General features: G+C 44.8%; 2 protein-coding genes and 1 non-coding gene across 3 annotated transcripts in view; 1 reads left to right on the top strand and 2 right to left on the bottom strand.

The window, feature by feature from the left end:
* Positions 1-12: 12 nt before the first annotated feature.
* On the bottom strand, positions 13-85 carry TRNAV-CAC. Its single transcript has one exon. It is a non-coding gene; the product is annotated as a tRNA-Val (tRNA).
* Positions 86-4,320: 4,235 nt separating this feature from the next.
* Positions 4,321-15,620, top strand: TRIM41 (tripartite motif containing 41). The gene is made up of 6 exons (XM_006898135.1): positions 4,321-5,130; positions 11,012-11,107; positions 13,737-13,967; positions 14,290-14,312; positions 14,504-14,631; positions 15,019-15,620. Exons 1-6 carry the CDS (start codon positions 4,321-4,323, stop codon positions 15,618-15,620), a joined length of 1,890 nt encoding a protein of 629 aa, XP_006898197.1.
* Positions 15,621-17,236: 1,616 nt separating this feature from the next.
* GNB2L1 (guanine nucleotide binding protein (G protein), beta polypeptide 2-like 1) overlaps positions 17,237-19,405 on the bottom strand; it is a 5,176-nt gene continuing 3,007 nt past the window's right edge. The window contains exons 5-7 of the mRNA XM_006898173.1: positions 19,263-19,405; positions 17,581-17,691; positions 17,237-17,302 (exon numbers count right to left, since the gene is read on the bottom strand). The exon at positions 19,263-19,405 is cut by the window's right edge and continues 2 nt beyond it. Of these exons, the coding sequence (XP_006898235.1) occupies positions 17,237-17,302; positions 17,581-17,691; positions 19,263-19,405 (320 nt within the window). The remainder of the gene's footprint in view (positions 17,303-17,580; positions 17,692-19,262) is intronic.

Here is a 19,405-nt window from a genome sequence, read left to right on the forward strand (position 1 = left end):
AAAAAAAAAACATGTTTCCGCCCGGTTTCGAACCGGGGACCTTTCGCGTGTGAGGCGAACGTGATAACCACTACACTACGGAAACTTACTAGACGAATGCCTGCTTGGCACAATCCTCAATCTATGGAAAGCAGAGACAGAAGACGCTAAACTCAAGTAAAGTCCTTTTCTTTGTGCTGTGTGCATTCAGCTGTTTCAGACCGTGTGGTCTGATTTCACCCAGAGTAGAAGCCAGTGCTTCCTGGACTCGCGCCTACTCAACCCCACATCAGAGCACACTCTACGAAAAGACAAATTTGTGACTTTGGCGCATTGGACAAGCCCCTTAGTGAACCTGTCCCATCTTTTTCGGAAGTTCACTACAAGTAGGGTTGATTCTGGATGACCAGCGTTAGCCCTCCTCCACTCCGCGCACTCAGGGAGAATTCTGCACATACATCATCCCACCCATTACTACCTACAAGGAAGAGATCTATCCTATGTGGTTTCCAAGGCTGTACTGTTTAGAGAAGGATCAAAAGGTAATTCACTAGTCACTCGGCAAAACAAGAAGTATGGCTGTTGGTTTCTCCAAAGACTTAATGTTTTGGAAACCCTTGGAGTTCTCAGTCGTATAGGGTCGCCAAAATTCAGAATCACTAGAAATCAGTACGCGTGTGTGATATTCATTACTGTTGTTGCTGTTAGGTGTCGTTGAGACAACTACAATTCATAGCAACCCTGCAAACAGCTTGGAATCTTGTCTTTTCTGTGCTCGCCTCACGATCTCTGTCACTGTGTGAATGAATACAGCTCCTTAAGGGTCATCCTCTCTCTTTTGCTGATGCCCTACCTTTCGCAGCATGGTATCTTTTACATTGTGTAGATGTAGTGATTTGTTACCTTCCTTTAGGAACAGGAGTTAGGAAAGACCATCCACTTGAGGCTACAGTGCCCAACCAGATGCCACTGTTGTGACACTGGTGCTGTTGAGTAAACTACAACTCACAGCAATTTTGTGAACAATGGATCTGAACCTTGCCCTATCCTGTGCCGTCCTCATCATCTTTGATATACTTGAGGCCATTGTTACTATTTCAATCCATCTCATTGGCAGTCTTCTGCTCTGTCACTGAGCCTTCCAAGCATGTAATTTTCCATAGCTATCCAATCTGTACACCAAGCAAGTAATTTAAGAGACTGAACTTTATGAAGGAGAATTTGGCATCAGGATGTGAGGAAGACTCTTCAACACCCTGTGTTATGCGAATGATACAATCTTGTTTGCTGAAAGAGGACTTGAAATGCTTGCTGCAGAGGATCAAAGACTACAGCCTTCCAGGTGGTTTACATTTCAACTTCAAGACAAAAATTCTCACCACTGGGCCAACAGACAACATTACTATAAAGAAAAGATTGAAGCTATGAACAATTTCATCTTGCTTGGATCCACAAGCAACACACGTGACATCAATAGTCAAGAAATCCAAAGACGTGCTGCATTGTAAATCTGTTGTCAAGGACCACTGTTAAGGAGAAATGACGTCAGTTCAAAGTGCATCTGAATCAAGCCATGGTCTTTTGATGCATCGGAAAGTTGGATAATGACTAAGGATGACAGAAGACAAATCTATGCCTTTGTACTGACTGCATTGTGTCAGGGAGGAAGAGTACTGGTGACAGAACAAATATTATGTGGACAAAGTGCAACCAGGGTGCTCCACAGAGGCAAGGATGGTGAAGCTTGACCTCATATTTTTGACATGTTGATAGGAGGGGCCAGTCCTGGGGAAAGGCCCAGTCAGATAGGACTTTATAAAATGGGCATGTAAGATGCCAATGACAGAGCCAGGGTGCCTCCAATGCATAGCTACCCTATATGTACAAAAGCTCTGAATCCTGCTCTATCTTGAGCCAATTTCATTGTCTCCAACACACCTATCCCAATTACCCCAATCACTGAGTCAATCCATATCACACAGGGTCTTCCTCTCTTGTGCTGTTCCTCCACCCTCCCAAACAAGATATCCCTCTCTTGCAACATGCCCAAAGCATGCTTGTTGTTTGTTATCATGTGTCATCGAGTCACCTGCGATTCATAGCGACCCTATGTACAACAGCCCTAAGCCTACTCTATCATGTGCTAATCTCACTGTCTCTGACACACCTACCCCCATTACCTCAGTCACTGAATCAATCCATCTCATAGAGGGTCTTCCTCTCCTGCGGTGTCCCTCTACGTCCCAAGCATGATGTCCCTCTACAAGGATTGATCCCACCTTGCAACATGTCCAAAGTAGGTCAGATGAAGCTTCAGAATCCTTGCCTCTAAGCAGCAGCAGCCTGGTTTAAACCTCTCCAGGATTAATCTATTTGTTCTCCTAGCAGCCCATGGTATATCCAATACTCTTCTCCAACACCACAGCTCAAAAAGCATCAATTCTCCTTCTGTCATCCCTACTCATTGTCCAGCTCTCTGATGCATAGTAAGTGATTGCAAAGACCATGGACTGTATCAGGCACACCTTAGTCTCCAGAGTGACATCATTTACTTTGGAGACAGCAGACTTTCCCATTGCAATATGTCTTTTGATTTCCTGGATGCTGGTGCCAAGAGTGTTGACTGTAGAGCCAAGCAAATGAAAACTATTAACAATCTCAATCTCTTCACCATCCATCACGATACTGCCCATTGGCCCAACCAAAGTATGCTAGAGTTTCAAAATCTTTGCCGCCAACGAGCAGCCTGGTTTCACCCTCTTAAGGATGGATCTGTTGGTTCTCTTAGCAATCCATGGTATATCAAATTCTCTTCTCCAGCACCACAACTCAGTGATCCTTCTTCTGTTAGTCATTGTCCAGCTCTCTGATGCATAGCAAGTAATTGCAAAGACCATGGCCTGGATCAGCTGCACCTTAGTCTCTAGACTTACATCATTGCTCTTCAGTACTCTGGAGAGATCCTTGACAGCAGATTTTCCCAGTGCAATTTGTCTTTTGATTTCCTAGCTATTGGTACCAAGAGTGCTAACTGTGGAGCCTGAAGCTGTTAACAATATCAATATCTTCTCCATCTATCATGACGCTGCTCTACCAACTGTTGCAATCGGAAATTAATCGAGCATGCAACCAAGATACAGTGGTAACAATGGGTAACTGGAATGCAAAGTTGGGAATAAGGAAGAAGGTTCAGTCGTTGGGAAACATATAACTGGTGACAGAAATGAGGCTGGAGACAGAATAATAGAATTCTGTACAATCAATTATTTATTCATTGCAAATACCTTTTATAAGAAACACAAACAACGATTATACACATGGACCTTACCTGAGGGCCTACACAGAAAACAGACTGATTACATCTCTGGGGGAAAATCGTTGGAAAAGCTCAATATCAGCTATGAAAACTATATCAAGTGCTGATTTTGGAGCAGATCATCAACTATTCATACACAGCTTCAAACTGAAGCTAAAGAAAATCAAATCCACAGAAAACAAAGTTTGACCTCTGGCCCCACCACCACAGAATTTCTTCAGGCTCCTCCCCCTGGCCCATCACCCAGGGAACCACAGAATAAGCACTTCGACTTGATAAGGGGCTAAGCCAAGAAATGCTCCTTGAAGCCCCTCCCCTCAGCTTCCGGCACCAGCTGTGGGAAGTGACGGCTCTTGCTTGTCCTTGGGGTCCAGTCGTGGGTGAAGCCAGCTGCTGTGGTTAAAACCCCAAAGTGCGGATGATCACTAAATGTTCTTACTATTCTCCCAAGTTTCTCTCCAGTAGCGGTGATAGGGGTGGGCGGAGCTTTTGCTCTACGTTCCCTAGTTCTTTTGTCATAGAGGCTTAAGACTTCCGACATCCTAGAACTCCTGCCTAGTTTCTGAGTGCCTGCTAGAGCGTCTCCTCTCCGTTTCCTGTTACCCAGGGTCAGGAAAAGGAAGAAGGAGGGCGTAGCATCGCTGAGGGAACTCACGAGCCTGTGAGACTCGTAGACACCGGAAGTGTTGGCGGAGAGACCGGAACTTAGGGGGCGGGACTAGGACGCAAAGAGGGGTGGGGGTACAGGGAGGCTGAGGGAGCGTTGGGGTAGATTTGCACTCATGGCCACCTGAAGGACTTGGTATTAGACCTCACCTTTTTCCTTTTCCTTTGCGGAGACACAGTTGTTGTCTGGGAGTAGGGAACTATGTGGAGGGGAAGGTCCTCGGGAGGACATTTCTCTAGCTGCGCTTGAGGCGAAGTGTGGAGAGGCAGAGCTCGGGTGGGGCCGGGTGGTCTGGGCGTAGGAAAGAGGGGGTCCCCGCCCCCCTCCCGGCCCCCACCTAAACTGGCTGGACGCTAAGATGGCTGCCGTTGCCATGACACCCAACCCTGTGCAGACCCTTCGAGAGGAGGCGGTGTGCGCCATCTGCCTCGATTACTTCACAGACCCCGTGTCCATCGGCTGCGGGCACAACTTCTGCCGAGTGTGTGTGACCCAGTTGTGGGGCGGGGAGGATGAAGAGGACAGAGACGAGTTGGATCGGGAGGAGGAGGAAGAAGAGGAGGATGGAGATGAGGAGGAAGTGGAGGCAGTGGGGGCTGGCGGGGGGTGGGACACCCCTATGCGGGACGAAGACTATGAGGGCGACTGGACCAATGGCATGGGCGGGTCTAACTGGGACAACTTGGACTATGTATGGGAAGAAGAGGACGAAGAAGAAGACCTGGATTACTATTTCGAGGAAATGGAGGAGGATCTGGATTACTATTTCGAGGATATGGAGGAAGACCTGGGAGGGGAGGATGAAGAGGATGAAGAAGAAGTGCTGGAAGAGGACGAGGAAGAGGAGCGAGATCCCGTCACCCCACTGCCACCGCCTCCTGCCCCTCGGAGGTGCTTCACCTGTCCGCAGTGCCGAAAGAGCTTTCCCCGTCGGAGCTTTCGCCCCAACCTGCAGCTGGCCAACATGGTCCAAGTGATTCGGCAGATGCACCCAGCCCCTGGTAGAGCGAGCCGTGGGAATGAGCAAGGCATCTGCCCCAAACACCAAGAAGCTCTGAAACTCTTCTGTGAAGTGGATGAAGAGGCCATCTGTGTAGTGTGTCGAGAATCCAGGAGCCACAAACAGCACAGTGTGGTGCCTTTGGAGGAGGTGGTGCAGGAGTACAAGGTGAGAAAAGTAAAAAGAGAAGATTGGGAGTTTAGTCGGGGTGGAGAGAAAGTAAGGGGAGCCAGGCAAAAATGACTCTTGGCAAAAGGCAGAGTATCTTTTCCCCTAAAGAACCCTATGTACAGGTGAGCTGAGTCACCTTATCTAAACTGGTACCAGGGCTAGGTAGTGAGAAGAATTCTGTTCAAAGATACTGCAAAGACAACCAGGAAAAACTGGCTTCCTCAAGGGATGATAAAGCAGGTAATGTCTGATCCAGGCAGCAGGCCACTGCTGCTTCACACTTCCTACTGTCCCAGAGTGTTAAGATTACAGGCAACTGACTTCCCCTTTCCTTCGAGTATTTTAAGTCTCCTTTCCTGCTGGTTAAATTTTGCTTCTGTCTTTGAGACTCCAAAAGATGGAAGGAGCCTAAGCTCTGAAGCATGAGCATAGAAATGACTAGTATCAGACCCAGATGTCCCCCACACTTGCCTCTTGACTGGAAAGCCCCACTTACCCTAAGGTCCGGTTTAGTTCTTAGAACTCTTTTTGAATCTGTATAAGTCTGATAATATTGGCCAGAACTTCTTACTCCTCTTAACAACTTAAAGGAGAAAGAAAAAAAAAAGACTTTTATAGTCAGATGACCTGGTTCTGTCTTTATTCTCTGTCAAATCTTGGGTAAATTTCTGAATTTTTAAACACTAATCAATCTCTGCAGGATTGTTAAGTGCCATTGAGTCAAGATTAAGTCAATATTTATTCAGTATTTTTATACCAAATAGTGTACTAAGCATATTTTCTGTACTATCTCATTTAAAATGTAAGAAAGTTCTCTGTGATTGTTGATGTTTTCATCCCCATTTTATAGAATGGAAGGTAGAAGTGTGTTATATGTAGGACCATCAGTTCCTAGTGATGAACTTAATGAATTCCCTCCTGTCCTCACTATATAATAGCTAGCAGCTGTCACCATCTTTAATGTTTTTTGTTAGTTTGACTTTTCTGACATGTGACTTCTTTGGATTCTGTTTAAGTGACACTGTGTTTCCCTACTAGTGATCCTTACTGTTTTTGGACATGGTGATACGTACCATAGAGTTGGAATTAACCTGTAGCTGACCTTCCAGTGGGTTTTGAGAGGTAGTAAATTGCATGGGAAGAGATTGTCCTTCTTCCTCCCATGAAGCACCTGGTGGATGAGGGAAATTATATGACATTCCACACACAGTACTACCTAGCTAAGCTAATTACTTTGTTAATTGGAAGGGATTGAAAGCAGCAAGACCGGTGTTAGAGGCTTACTCTGTGTGGTCTGTGGAGTGCTTTTTTTTTTTTTTTAATTTTTATTATTTTTACATGTACCGTCAAATCAGATCTGACTGGTACAGGAGGAGATTGCCCCCTCCTTCTCCAGCAGAGCATCTGATGGATTTGAACCGCTTACCTTTGGAATTGTAGTGCAGCATCTTGCCACTAGGCCACCAGAGCTCCCTTTGTGGAGTGCTTTTTGCTTTATTATTTGTGTTTTCACATTTTGTGCTGATTCCCACCTCAGTTATGATTTATTGAGTATTAGGTATTGTTTTTATTATCTCTGATTTAGAGTAACATGTCTAGGACTTCTTAGTACTGAGTAGTGTACTCCTGAAACCACCATCCCCTAATCACTTAATACTTGTCAAATCTGACTGACTGGCATGATTTCTATGGGAGTTTTTTGGGAAGTATTGTTAGAGATTTTTAATTGATAATGAAGAGAATTTCTTCAGAGATCCTAGCACTTTGGAGTTCATTGCGTATCCTTAAGGGAGGTTATGACCTCTTCATGTTTTTATATTCCCCAATACCAACCTCTGGTGACCTAGTTGATAAAGAGCTGCACTACTGACCCAAAGACTTGTGATTCAAATCCATCAGCCACTATAGGAATAGGATGGGCATTCTTCTCTTGTGTATAACTTCTGAAACTTGCGGTAGAGTCAGCTATTAGTTTCAACTCAGTGAGAGAGTTGAGTGGGATAGAGTATTGCATGTTGTGCTGCTGCTAACTGAAAGGTCAGCAGTTTGAATCCATCAGCTCCCCCAAGGGAGAAAGATGGGCAGTCTCTTCTCATAAAGATTTACAGCCTGGAGGGTAACTATTAGTCAGAATCAACTCAGTGGCAGTCGGTTCAGTCCTAGTTGCTATATCCATCATACATGTGCAGTCACTTTGTTAATTGGAACAGGAGTGTACTGTCCATGGTCTGTTAAGGACTCCTCTAATAACCTTATGAAACTGGATATTAAGTGTATTGGTCGCAAAAAACCCACTGTCTTCTAGTTAGTTCCAATAAGCTACTAGAAAATCATGGACCCTGAAGAAAATTCCTAGGTACTACAAACAGTTAAGCAATCTGCTAGCCAAAGAGTTGGCCATTTGAACTCAGAAGCATTTCAGGAAATACATTTGGCTGTCTGCTTCTGAAAGGTCACAACTTTGAAAACTTGTGATGCATATAATTCTGCTCTTTACATGGGATCACTATGATTTGGAATCTATAAATAAGCCTTAAATACTACTTTGAGGGGTTTCTTTCTGATTTCAAAACTTAATAAATTAATAGTGTATTCTTTTAAGACATTACAATGACTAGTTGTTTTCTAGAAACATTTCTTGATTAAATAAGTAATTACACTTAAATGACTCAAAGCTATAAAAGTTAAAAATGTTGGAAAAGTTACAATAATGTGGTTAGATTTTTGGTTATGAATTTTTTTGTTAGCATTTTAAGAAAAGTATTAAATAGTGCACTTAAGTTTAAATTGTGAATTAATGGAGTAAAAATGACAGAAAAATATCAAAAGGCAATTTTTACATGGTTGATTATTTTTGTATTATGGATTGACTGTAATCTTATTACATCTGTAATGTTTTTAAAAATAACTTGTCCTGTACCGCACCTGCTTTTAGTATTTGTGGTCATTAACCTTTTATTATTATTATTATTATTTTTTATGTGTGTACTGTCAAATCGGATCTGACTGGTTGTTGTTGTTGTTGTTGTTGTTATGTGCCGTCGAGTCGCCTGCGACTCATAGCGACCCTCTCTGTACAGCAGCCCTAAACTCCGCTCTGTCCTGTGCCATTTGCACTGACTCTGACACTCCCATCCCAATTATCCCAGTCACTGAATCAGTCCACCTCATAGAGGGCCTTCCTCTCCTGCGCCGTCCCTCCACCCTCCCAAGCATGCTGTCCCTCTCTAAGGACCGGTCTCTCCTCACAATATGTCCAAAGTAAGTTAGACGGAGCCTCAGAATCCTTGCCTCCAAGGAGCCACCCGGTTTAACCCTCTCCAGGACAAATCTGTTTGTTTTCCTAGCAGTCTCCAGAGGGACACCACTGCTCTTCAGCACTTTGGAGAAGTCCCTAACAGCAGACTTTTTGACTGGTACAGGAGGCAATTATTCCTCCTTTTTCAGCAGAGCATCTAGTAGATTTGAACCGTGTACCTCTGGGATTGCAGTGCAGCTTCTTGCCACTAGGCCACCAGAGCCCACTGGTCATTAACCTTTTAAGTTCTGGGGTCATTATCAGGCTATCAGGTGTCACAGATGGGCTTAAGACCTAGTTAATGAATACTAGATATATTAATTGATAATTTTGCTATATGTTAGGCACTCTGCTATGTGCGTGCTTCATGAAGTAGATTTAGATTTATTATTATTTTAATTGTGGTGGTATGTGCCATCGAGTCACGTGCAACTCATAGCGACCCTGTCTACAACAGCCCTAAACCTAAACCCTACTCTATTCTGTGCCAGTCTTATTGTCTCTGACACACCTATCCCCATTATCCTAGTCACTGAATCAATCCATCTCATAGAGGGTCTTCCTCTCCTGCGCTGTCCCTTCAGCCTCCCAAGTATAATGTCCCTCTCTAAGGACTGGTCCCTCCTTACATGTCCAAAGTAAGTCAGACAAAGTTTCAGAATCCTTGCCTCAAAGCAGCAGCCTGGTTTAACCCTCTCTAGGATGAGCCTGTTCGTTCTCTTAGCAGTCCGTGATATATTAAATACTCTTCTCCAGTACCACAGCTCAAAAGCATCAGTTCTCCTTCTGTCATCCCTAGTCATTGTCCAGCTCTCTGATGCATAGCAAGTAATTGCAAAGACCATGGCCTGTATCAGGCGTACCTTAGTCTCCAGAGTGACATCATTGCTCTTCAGTACTTTGGAGAGGTCTCTTGACACTTTCCCAGTGTAATTCTTTTAATTTCCTGGCTGCTGGTGCCAAGAGATTGTGGGGCCAAGCAAACTAAAGCTGTTTACAATCTTGATCTCTTCACCATCCATCATGATGCTGCCAGTTGGCCCAGTGGTGAGAATCTTTGTTTTCTTGATATTGAGCTTCAATTCATATTGAAAACTGCAGTCCTTAACTTTCTGTAGCAAACGATTCAGAGCCTCCTCAGTTTCAGCAAGCAGGGTTCTGTCATCTGTATAATGCAGATTGTTGATGAGTCTTCTTCCAGTCCTGATGCCACATTTCTCATAGAGCACAGCCTCCTAGATAATCTGTTCTGCATATAGATTGAAAAGGTATGGAGATAGGACACATCCCTGGCTTGAACCCTTCCTGATTTTAACCATGCAGCATTCACTTTCTCCGTTTTGATGACTGCCTCCTGGTTCAAGTATAGGTTTCGCATAAGCACCATCAAGTGTTCTGGGAAACTGAAAAGTGATTTATCTGATGTGTCTGCTCATATCCAAGTAAGAGTGAGTCTAGGTGCAAACTCCCAATTTCCAGTTTGAGTTACTCCTTCCCCAAAAAGGAGAAAGGCAGAAGTGGAAGACATTAAGAAGAAAAGGCAGATAATTCGGACTTATTTCACTAATTTTGGTTTCTCTAACAGCTCTGGTGGCCTAGTGGTAAGAATTTGCACTGCTAACCCTAAATCATGCTGTTCCAATCCACCAGCTACTCTGCAGGAGAAAGATAGGCAGTCTCCTTGAATGTGTTTTACTGCCTCTGAAAACTTGCTGAAACAGCTATGAGTGGGTTCTGACTCAATGGCACACAATAACAGCAACCCTTTAAAGAAAAAGACTTGATGACAAATTGTCAGAAAACAGATCTCATTTGTATATTTTCTGTGAAAGTTAAACATTTAGGAGAAGTTTTTGTTTTAGCAAATTATTGAATGGGTGAGAGAATAGTTAAAAAGTGGCATAGAAATTAAGTAAAGTGAATCCCTGTCCTCAGTAGCCCAGTGTCAGGGAGGCACACTTGATACTGTAAAGATTTGATGGAATCAAAGGTCCAGGTCAGGAAGGGAAGTCCCATGGTCAGGGAGCATAGTCTTAAAGGAAAATATGCCTTGGGCCAATTAGAAAAATGCAGTCTGGGTTGTAGGGGAAATGTGATTAAAAGGAATTATATACTAAGAAGAATAATGTAGCCAAAACAAAGGTTCTTTGTAGAAGAGGTGGGTATAGTGGGTGAAATTAAAATTGTAGAGGTGATGAGAACCTCATATTCTCCAAATGGTAGAGAACAATTGAAGAATTTTTAGCATGATTCATAATAATCAGAAATGTATTTAGAGATAACTGCTTAATAGGCCATAAGGAGGATTGCCTCTATGCGGGAAGGATCCAAAGGGAGGAATGATTTTATAGAAAGACTGAGTAGTGTGTAATGGAAAGTGATCCACCCAGCTCTTGAGTGTGCAGCTCTGCATCCATTGAGGTCCCATCTTTAAAGAACACTGACAAGGGCTTCTGTACACATCAGGTACAGATCAGGCTTTTTTTCTTCAACCCATTGAGAGGATAATAGGACTGGTAGGCTTTTCAGGACCAGTTGCCTCTCTAAGTCCAGGTCTCTTTCCTTATTTCATTCTCTTAGGCCAAACTACAGGGCCACTTGGAACCACTGAGGAAGCACTTGGAGTCTGTGCAGAAGATGAAGGCCAAGGAGGAGAGGCGGGTAACTGAACTAAAGGTAGGTAGATGTCTTTGGCAAGGGTTTAGTGGTGGGACAAGGGAATACAGGGCTGTCCACTCTTACAGTGTGACTTGATTTCTCTGAAGAGGATAGCCAAGACTGAGTAAAGGGAAGACAGTTTTCCAGGGTCCTCAGAAGTGGACCTGAAAGGGCCAGGAGTTATGTGTAGTGAAAACCAAGATCTGACTTGAAGAGAGTTTGGTTGGCATGTCTAGAGTGGGATTTCTTTTTAACCCCAGAGCCTGGGTTCCGCACAGTTCTGCCTTTAATGCTGCTCTTCACATCAAAGGTAGCACGGAGGGCAGGAAGGTAGCAAGACAAATCCTATATGGTGCAACCGTTAGCGAACTCCTATTGGGAGTGTTGCCATTAGGCAGAGAAGTCTGAACATGAGAGGAACATGGTCTGAGGAACCTTGCTATCCTTCTGGAGGGAGCCAAAGTATTTCGGGGAGAGGAGGAATTTGTGAATATTTTATTGCATCTTCTAGGTAAGTGTTTTGAGGTTGTTAAAAGTTTGAGCTTGCTTGGCTCCACAATCAACCCTCTTGGCACTAGCAGTCAAGAAATCAAAAGACAACTAAAAGCAGTGCCCACTTGGGATTCCAGTCTCTCTCTCTTTTTCTATGCAGACAATGTGCTGTGAGATTTAGGTTCACACCTATCTTTACAAAGATCCTTTAACCCTTTTTCCACTTTAACTCTTTTGCATGGCCTATTTTTCAATAGCTATGCCTCTGCCTTATTACCTTGATTAAACCTTTTCACTTATTTTGCTAAAAAAAAAAAAAGCAAAAGACTAATTGGTCTGGGGAAAGCCGTTTTCCGGGATCCCTCCAAAGTGCTGAAGAGCAACATCATACTAAGGTATGCCTGATTCAGGTCATGGTCTTCACAGATACCTGCTATGCATTAGAGAGCTGGACAGTGACCAAAGATTTCATTTTAATTACAGAAGAATTATTGATGCCTTTGAGTTGTGGCGCTGGAGAAGAGTATTGAATATACCATGGACTACTAGGAAAATAAAAACCAGTCTATCTTGGAGAGGGTAAAACCAAGCTTCTCTTTAGAGGCAAGGAGTTTGACGCTCCATCTCACATGCTTTGGGCATATGGCCAGGACAGACCAGTCCTTGGAGAAGGACATCATGCTTAGAAGGGTTAAGGGACAGCTCAGGAGAGGACGACCATGGATAAGTGAATTGACAGTAACTGGGGTAATGGGGGGTAGATGTGTCAGAGACAGCCTGGCTCAGGATAGACCACAGTTTAGAGCTATTGTACATAGGGTCACTGTGAGTCAGGCAACAGATGGCAAATAACAGCAACAGATTTTGGTCATCATTGGACCCTGAACCAAAAATTTGAGTCTAGGAGTCAAGGTTTCTGCTTCTGGACTTTGGCCAGCCTCCCAAATTGAGACTTTGGGGCCTCTAGGAGGAAAAGAGAGTTCTAGGATCTGTCAGTGAGTAAGGAGGCAGATATGCAAGTCCTGGGAAAGGAAGGAGAGGGCTGCCCAAGAGGGAGGGATGGGATTCAGTGAGTAAAACTGACTTCAGTGGATGTGTGTGTGTGTACCCCCTCCACTTGCTTATTCAGGACCTTCCTCTTTACTCTGGAACCTTGCTCTTTGTCCAAAGAATATTTTCAGCTAATGAATGGTATCAGCAAAAAATATGACTACCACTTGAGATGGCCCACTTCAAGCAAATAGGGTGCTCTGGGGTGGAATTTCCTCTCTTGTTATAGAAATACCTGTATAAATATTGTTGATGTTGCTTTTAGACCTTAACAGTACAAGTTTGCTGATCTAGGAAGACTAATGATTTTTCCAAAGTTACTACAAATAGTGATGTAGTTAATTTCAGTGGTATAACTATTTCAAAAACTTCTTACTAAGTGCCTACTCTGTGGTAGGCATTATGCAAGGGTCTGAGGACACCACAACAAAGATAGATATGCCCAGTTCCTGTTGATGGATTGCTTATGGTACAGTGAGATGAAGGTGGCTGAAAGATACTCCAGCATAAGCATGGAATTTAAGGATGAAGTGGTGGTTGTTTTTGTTGTTAAGTGTAGTCGAGTCGTAGACAACTCATAACGACCCTATGAACTTGCGTTCATCCTTCATCCTTTCTCCAGGTTCATAGGGTTTCCAGAGGCAAGCTGTTTACAGAAGTGGATGCCACTCCTGCTTCCAAGCTTGTTTTAACCGGGGAACGCCCCCAAACACTGTCCACCATGGGTAACCATTATCTAAGTGAGGTATATGACATGAAAGATTAAAATTATATTTAGCAGGAGTGGTCCAGATTCAGATCTGGAGGTAAGCCTTCTTTGAGAAAATATTTAAAGGTTAAACTTGAAGTATGAGTCAAAGTTAGGCAGACAAAAATAGAGATCCCAGGCAGTTGGTGAGTTTGAGACCACTGTAGTAGGAATAGGAGTGGTCCTAAGAAGGCCAAGGGGTGAGGCAAGTACCAGAGGCCTCTTGTCATAAAGTCTTTCTTTATCCTGGAGGATGCAGAGCTCCTTTGCCTTGCGGTGAGGGAAAACAGTTGCAGAAATGAAGATTAATATGTACTGAAGCCATGATAGCCACCGTTTTTCTTTGAATTATCCTAGAGCCAGATGAAGTCAGAGCTGGCAGCTGTAGCCTCCGAGTTTGGGCGGCTGACACGGTTTCTGGCTGAAGAGCAGGCAGGTCTGGAGAGGCGGCTCCGAGAGATGTATGAAGCTCAGCTGGGGCAGGCAGGAGCAGCAGCCTGTCGCCTCTCAGAGCAGGCTGCCCAGCTGAACCGCCTTCTGGAGGAAGCCCAGGAGCGGAGCCAGCAGGGGGGCCTGCGGCTACTCCAGGTGAGCGCTGCCCTATCCACCCCATCTGGATTTGCCCTGGTTCCATTCTCAGCACTCTGCCTGTCTGCTCTGTCAGGTAGTGCTTACCAGATACTTTTCTTGATAACCTTTCTTGAGTTTGTTCCTCCTTGGGAAGAATTGTAATAGTGTAACCTGAACACCAGAGAATTTTGCAGGCTTCAGAGAGTTAATGTTCAGTATTGTGTGTAAATTATTAGTATGTGACTTTCTCTGGCTGGAGACTGGGAGAAATGAGGAGCCATCCCAGTGCAGCTGACTCTCTCTTTGTGTCTTTCTCCCTCTTTGTTTTTGTTATTCCCAGGACATCAAGGAGACTTTCAATAGGTGTGTTCCACCCTTTACCCTTTGTGACCCAATAGCATCTGAATCCCATCCCTCCCTCTTGGGCAGCCCTCTCCTTCCTTTCCCAGGACTTGCATATCTGCCTCCTGGACCCTCTTTTTTCTTCCCTAAGCTTTTGCTCTTTCCTCTGGGAATGTCATGGTCCCACCCCCTTCCCGGTCCCCTTCCTCCAGGTGTGAAGAAGTGCAGCTGCAGCTCCCAGAGGCCTGGTCCCCTGACCCGTGCCAACCCCACAGCCATGACTTCCTGACAGATGCCATTGTGAGGAAAATGAGCCGGATGTTCTGTCAGGCTGCTCGAGGTAGGGAGGCCATCTCTATCATCTTTGCTTTTCCCCTGACTTGAGTTTGGAGCTGAAGGAATTTTGGGGCCCAGGGAAAGCATGAGGTGCTGTGCTGAAGCAAGATACAGGTGGGCATTTCTAGGGTTTGAATGCCAAAGTCCTAGTCCAGATAGATTTTTACCTCTGGTGTGATGTGAAGAGCAAGGACCAGATGGAAGAGCTGCCAGGTGTCTTGGGAGAAAGATGAGAGAAATGGAACCAACAAGAATCTTTTTGTGGTTGGGTATGGAGGAGAGCTGGTTTGGAGGAGGGTGGTGAGCTGCAGGTAAGGAGACACATGTAGACTTGGCAGTTGATGGAGGAGTTGATTTTCTAACTAGCATATTTTTCCTTCATTCTTTCAAGTGGACCTGACCTTGGACCCTGATACAGCTCATCCTGCCTTGATGTTGTCTCCTGACCGCCGTGGTGTCCGCTTGGCAGAGCGGAGACAGGAGGTTGCCCACCATCCCAAGCACTTCTCAGCTGACTACTGTGTACTGGGGGCCCAGGGCTTTCGTTCTGGCCGGCACTACTGGGAGGTAGAGGTGGGTGGGCGGCGGGGCTGGGCAGTAGGCGCTGCCCGTGAATCAACTCATCACAAAGAGAAGGTGGGCTCTGGGGGGCCCTCTGTGGGCAGTGGGGATGCCAGCTCCTCTCGCCATCACCATCGCCGCCGCCGCCTCCACCTGCCCCAGCAGCCTCTTCTGCAGCGTGAAGTGTGGTGTGTGGGCATCAATGGCAAACGCTACCAGGCACTGAGTTCAACAGAGCAGACGCTGCTGAGCCCAAGTGAGAAACCACGGCGGTTTGGTGTATACTTGGACTATGAGGCTGGGCGCTTGGGATTCTACAATGCAGAGACTCTGGTTCACGTGCACACCTTCTCAGCTGCCTTCCTGGGCGAGCGTGTCTTCCCTTTCTTCCGGGTGCTCTCCAAGGGCACCCGCATCAAGCTCTGTCCTTGACTGGCCTGAGACCCACAGGGGCCCCTCTGGTTAGCACTTGGTGAGCTGGGTTGTGGTAGAGGGTGGTCCGTAAGTTTTGAGGGGCTCAAAGGCTTGCTTTCCAATGTTTGTTACCGCGTTGCTTTCTGCTCTTCCTTGATCCCAGGCCCCTGCTTCTCCTAGGAGCCTAAAGAACTTTCCTGGCCTCCAGCTCGGCCTTCTCTCACCTACTATGTCTGTCTAACAGGTCTGCATGGGTCCCTGATGAGAGCAGCTGCCTGGCCTTCCCTTTCTGTCTGCCCAGCCTATGGGTGTAGGGAAGTTGGGTGTAGGGAAGAGAGGAAAACTATCCCTCAACTCCTTTGTCAACTGTAGGAAGCTGGAGGGTTTGAGTAACTCTTAAACTATTTCCCTCATCCCAATCCTGTTTTCCAATGCAAATTTAGCTAAGGAATTTGGAAGCTGCTTGGGGGTGGCATGCTGGGTAATGTCTACTCTCATGGGAAAATGGGAGGGATCCTAACTTTCCTTCCTTCCCCTATTTCTACCTCCATAGACCGGCCAGAATTTTTCAGTGAGATCGAGCGGTCAACATGACTGAATCTACATACCAATTACACCACCCAATAAAATTATTTGCTCTTCCCCCCCCCACCCCAAAGCCCCAAGCAACTCAGTGTAGGAGTAAAGTTCATCCTACTCCCATCCCTCCAGGTTCCTTCCCATCTATTCAGTGGAGCTGCTTACACAGCTGAAGCCTTTAGTTCCATTTAACAAGTCCTGATGGGGGACTTGGGTTGGGATCCCTACCAAGAAACTTGGGTATAATCTATTTTTCTAGTAGCCCCCTTCCCTTTTATCACCAGCTTTTGTCCTCTGTCCCAATGGCTGGGGACAATTTGTTTTGGAGAAAGGGACAGGTGGGTTGTGTTGTGGATATGAATAAATGTTTATTTGCTTCTGTGGAATGTATTTATTTAGGTGGGCTGAAACACAAATGCCAGGCATGATTCCATCAGAAAAACTAACCCTATAAAGATGCCACAAAACTTGAGATAGTGCTTTACCTGGTTAATGGCAGCTTGTGGATGAGTTACATTGTTTCTTGCACCAGAACACATGTACTTGTCTCCTGCCCTGGTGGTGCAGTAGTTAAACCCCACCATTTACTCTGATGTTTGCCCTATTCTGTTTACTTCATCAGTGTTCCTCCCATTTATGCAGTAAGAGCACAGAGGAATTGGCAGCAGTTTTAAGTTTTACTTATTCAGTGCTTATGCTCCTAATGAGCTCTAGAGGCTTTTAAGTTGTGCTGCTAGCCCAAGAAGACACAAAATATTGATCCATCAGATGCAAGGCAGTATTATGATTTACTACTTCTGAAAACCCCCTGCAGGGTCAGCTATTGTTCCTCAACTCTGAGGAGAAACTGCAGCTTAGAGGGAGAATGACAGGCAGCCTGCTATTGTGATTTATAGCCTTGGATATGTGATGAACAGTCAAGATCAACGCAGCAGCATTGTGTAAGAGGTGACAAGCAGCACTTGAAGTGGTGTTGGTTTTACTTATGAGAAAAGACACTCCATAAAGATCTTCTTAAGCCAAACTTTTTATTTCCAAAGTGGTGCCATAAATTTCTACCGAGTGCCAATGGTCACTTGCCACACTCGCACCAGATTGTCTGTGTAGCCAGCAAACAGAGTCTGCAAGAAAGGATACATTATGTCTGATTAGATCAGATAGAAGCCACTAGTCAGCAAAGATGGCCCCTTTAACAGACTATATAATTGGGGTCACTGCAATAATTCTCATTCATAATTTAGTCAACCTTACAGATTGTTCAAGTGCAGAAGCGTACACTGCATTCACAAGTCTAACAAGTCTTCTGAAATAAGCACAGCTAATATTTTTAAAAATATGATGCTGAACTGTCAGAGTGGCCTAAGAGATAAAGCTGGAACCATTTGAAAAATTCACTTACCTGGCCATCAGCAGACCAGGCCAGAGAGGTGCACTGGGGTGGTTCAGCTTTGCTGCTGTTGCTGATAACTTCTTGCTTCAGTTCATCTACAATGATCTTGCCCTCCAAGTCCTAAAAAACAGGGCAAAGACAAAAAAAACCCCATCAACAGTATGACTATAAACAATATCATTGATTTGTCTCTAATGCCAATTAAAATGCTCTCAACAAGAGGTGTGCTTTCAATAGCTCCCTTTAACTAGTCAAACAGGAATACACCTTGACTGGCAACCTGGGGAAACATCTTTGATTAGCTCTAGTCTGTAGACAACTGTGTGGCTAATTTAAAGATTACATTTTTCCAGTAGTTTGACCAGTGGCTCCTCAGGAAAAAGATGGACATTGCTCCCCAGTGACTTACAGCCTTAAGAAAACCTAATAAAAGGTCAGCTATAATTTGGTGCCAATTAAAAGGCACTGAGGTTTTTGGTGGAGTATTATAGTAGTGTTAACCCTAACCCTTGTCCAAGGAACAGCCCCTCCTAGCAACATGCCCAAAGTATGTGAGGCAAAGCCTCTTATTTCTTGCCTCCAGAGAACATTCTGGTTTCAACTTCACCAAGACACATCTCTTTGTTCTCTTGGTCATCCATGGGATGTTCAGTGGTGGTCTCCAACACCACAGCTAAAGGCATCAGCTCTTTTTCTGCCATCCTTATCCATGGCCTCAATCAGACACACCTTAAGTCTTCAAACTGACATCATCACTCCTCAATAATTAGGAGAGGTCTGTAACTGCACATTTTCCCAGTGCAATGTGACTCCTCATTTCCTGACTGCTGGTACCAAGGGTGTTAATTGTGGATCCAAGCAAGATGACGCTATGGACAATTTCAATTTCCTCTCCATCCATGATGCTGCCTATTCAGTCCAGTGGTAAAAAAATCTGTTTTCCTGACATTGAGATGCAATCCATACGAAAGGCTACATTCCTTGTTCTCCAACAAGTGCTTCAAGTCCTCACTTTTATAGCAAGGTAGTATTGTCTACATAATGCACAAACTATCAATGAGTCTCCCTATAATTCTGATCTCCTCCTCCTCCTCAGAGTGTACCATCTCAGAAAATTTGCTCAGCATAGATTGATTAGGAATTAGTACATCCAATAGTGCCTTACTAAGTCACAACCTGATGGTAGAGGGGAGAGAAGGGGGTCTGCTACTAGCCACCTAATGGCTGTGGACTCCACAGGTGAAAACTAAACACTAATAATTTCCTCAAAGATTTCCCAGCCCAAAATTTAACTTGCTTCGTAGCTGTTGCTTATACCTTGCTATGTCAGCTACAAGTCAGTTCCCACTGGAAGAGATATTAACAAACAGCTAGGTCTTTCCCACCATCACAAACCCATATTTCCTTAGTCTCTAGAAATCATATCCACTGTCTCATATTTTTAGCAGTCAAAAGCAGCCCCTCCAAATGGGTATCAATATCCAAACTGTACTCCTTAAACTCCTGAAAAAGCTCACCTAATTTTCCAAAATCCATTACTGTTTAACAATCACCCAAATGTAAAATCCAAGTAGGAGTTTTCCCTACACTGGACCCTACCAACCCAAAGATGTCCTGTATTGAGAAATCACAACACTGGCAGGGCTCTAGAGTAGCCAGGTACTCAGGCCGACTCCCAAGTCCAAACTCACCCAAATCTTGATACTGGGACCTGTGGCAGCACAGAGCCAGTAGCGGTTAGGACTGAAGCACAGGGCATTGATGATGTCACCACCATCTAAAGTGTAGAGATGCTTGCCTTCATTGAGGTCCCACAGCATAGCCTGGCCATCCT

This window comes from Elephantulus edwardii, unplaced genomic scaffold, assembly GCF_000299155.1.
Source record: "Elephantulus edwardii isolate Elephantulus edwardi_28Jun2011 unplaced genomic scaffold, EleEdw1.0 scaffold00221, whole genome shotgun sequence".
Lineage (NCBI taxonomy): Eukaryota > Metazoa > Chordata > Mammalia > Macroscelidea > Macroscelididae > Elephantulus > Elephantulus edwardii.

Bases quoted from the DNA above. Each gene is read 5' to 3' on its own strand.
- TRIM41 (XM_006898135.1), top strand. From the start codon at position 4,321: ATGGCTGCCGTTGCCATGACACCCAACCCTGTGCAGACCCTTCGAGAG. The intron at 13,968-14,289 runs GTGAGCGCTGCC...TGTTATTCCCAG, and splicing joins GGGGCCTGCGGCTACTCCAG to GACATCAAGGAGACTTTCAA. The intron at 14,313-14,503 runs GTGTGTTCCACC...CCCTTCCTCCAG, and splicing joins ATCAAGGAGACTTTCAATAG to GTGTGAAGAAGTGCAGCTGC.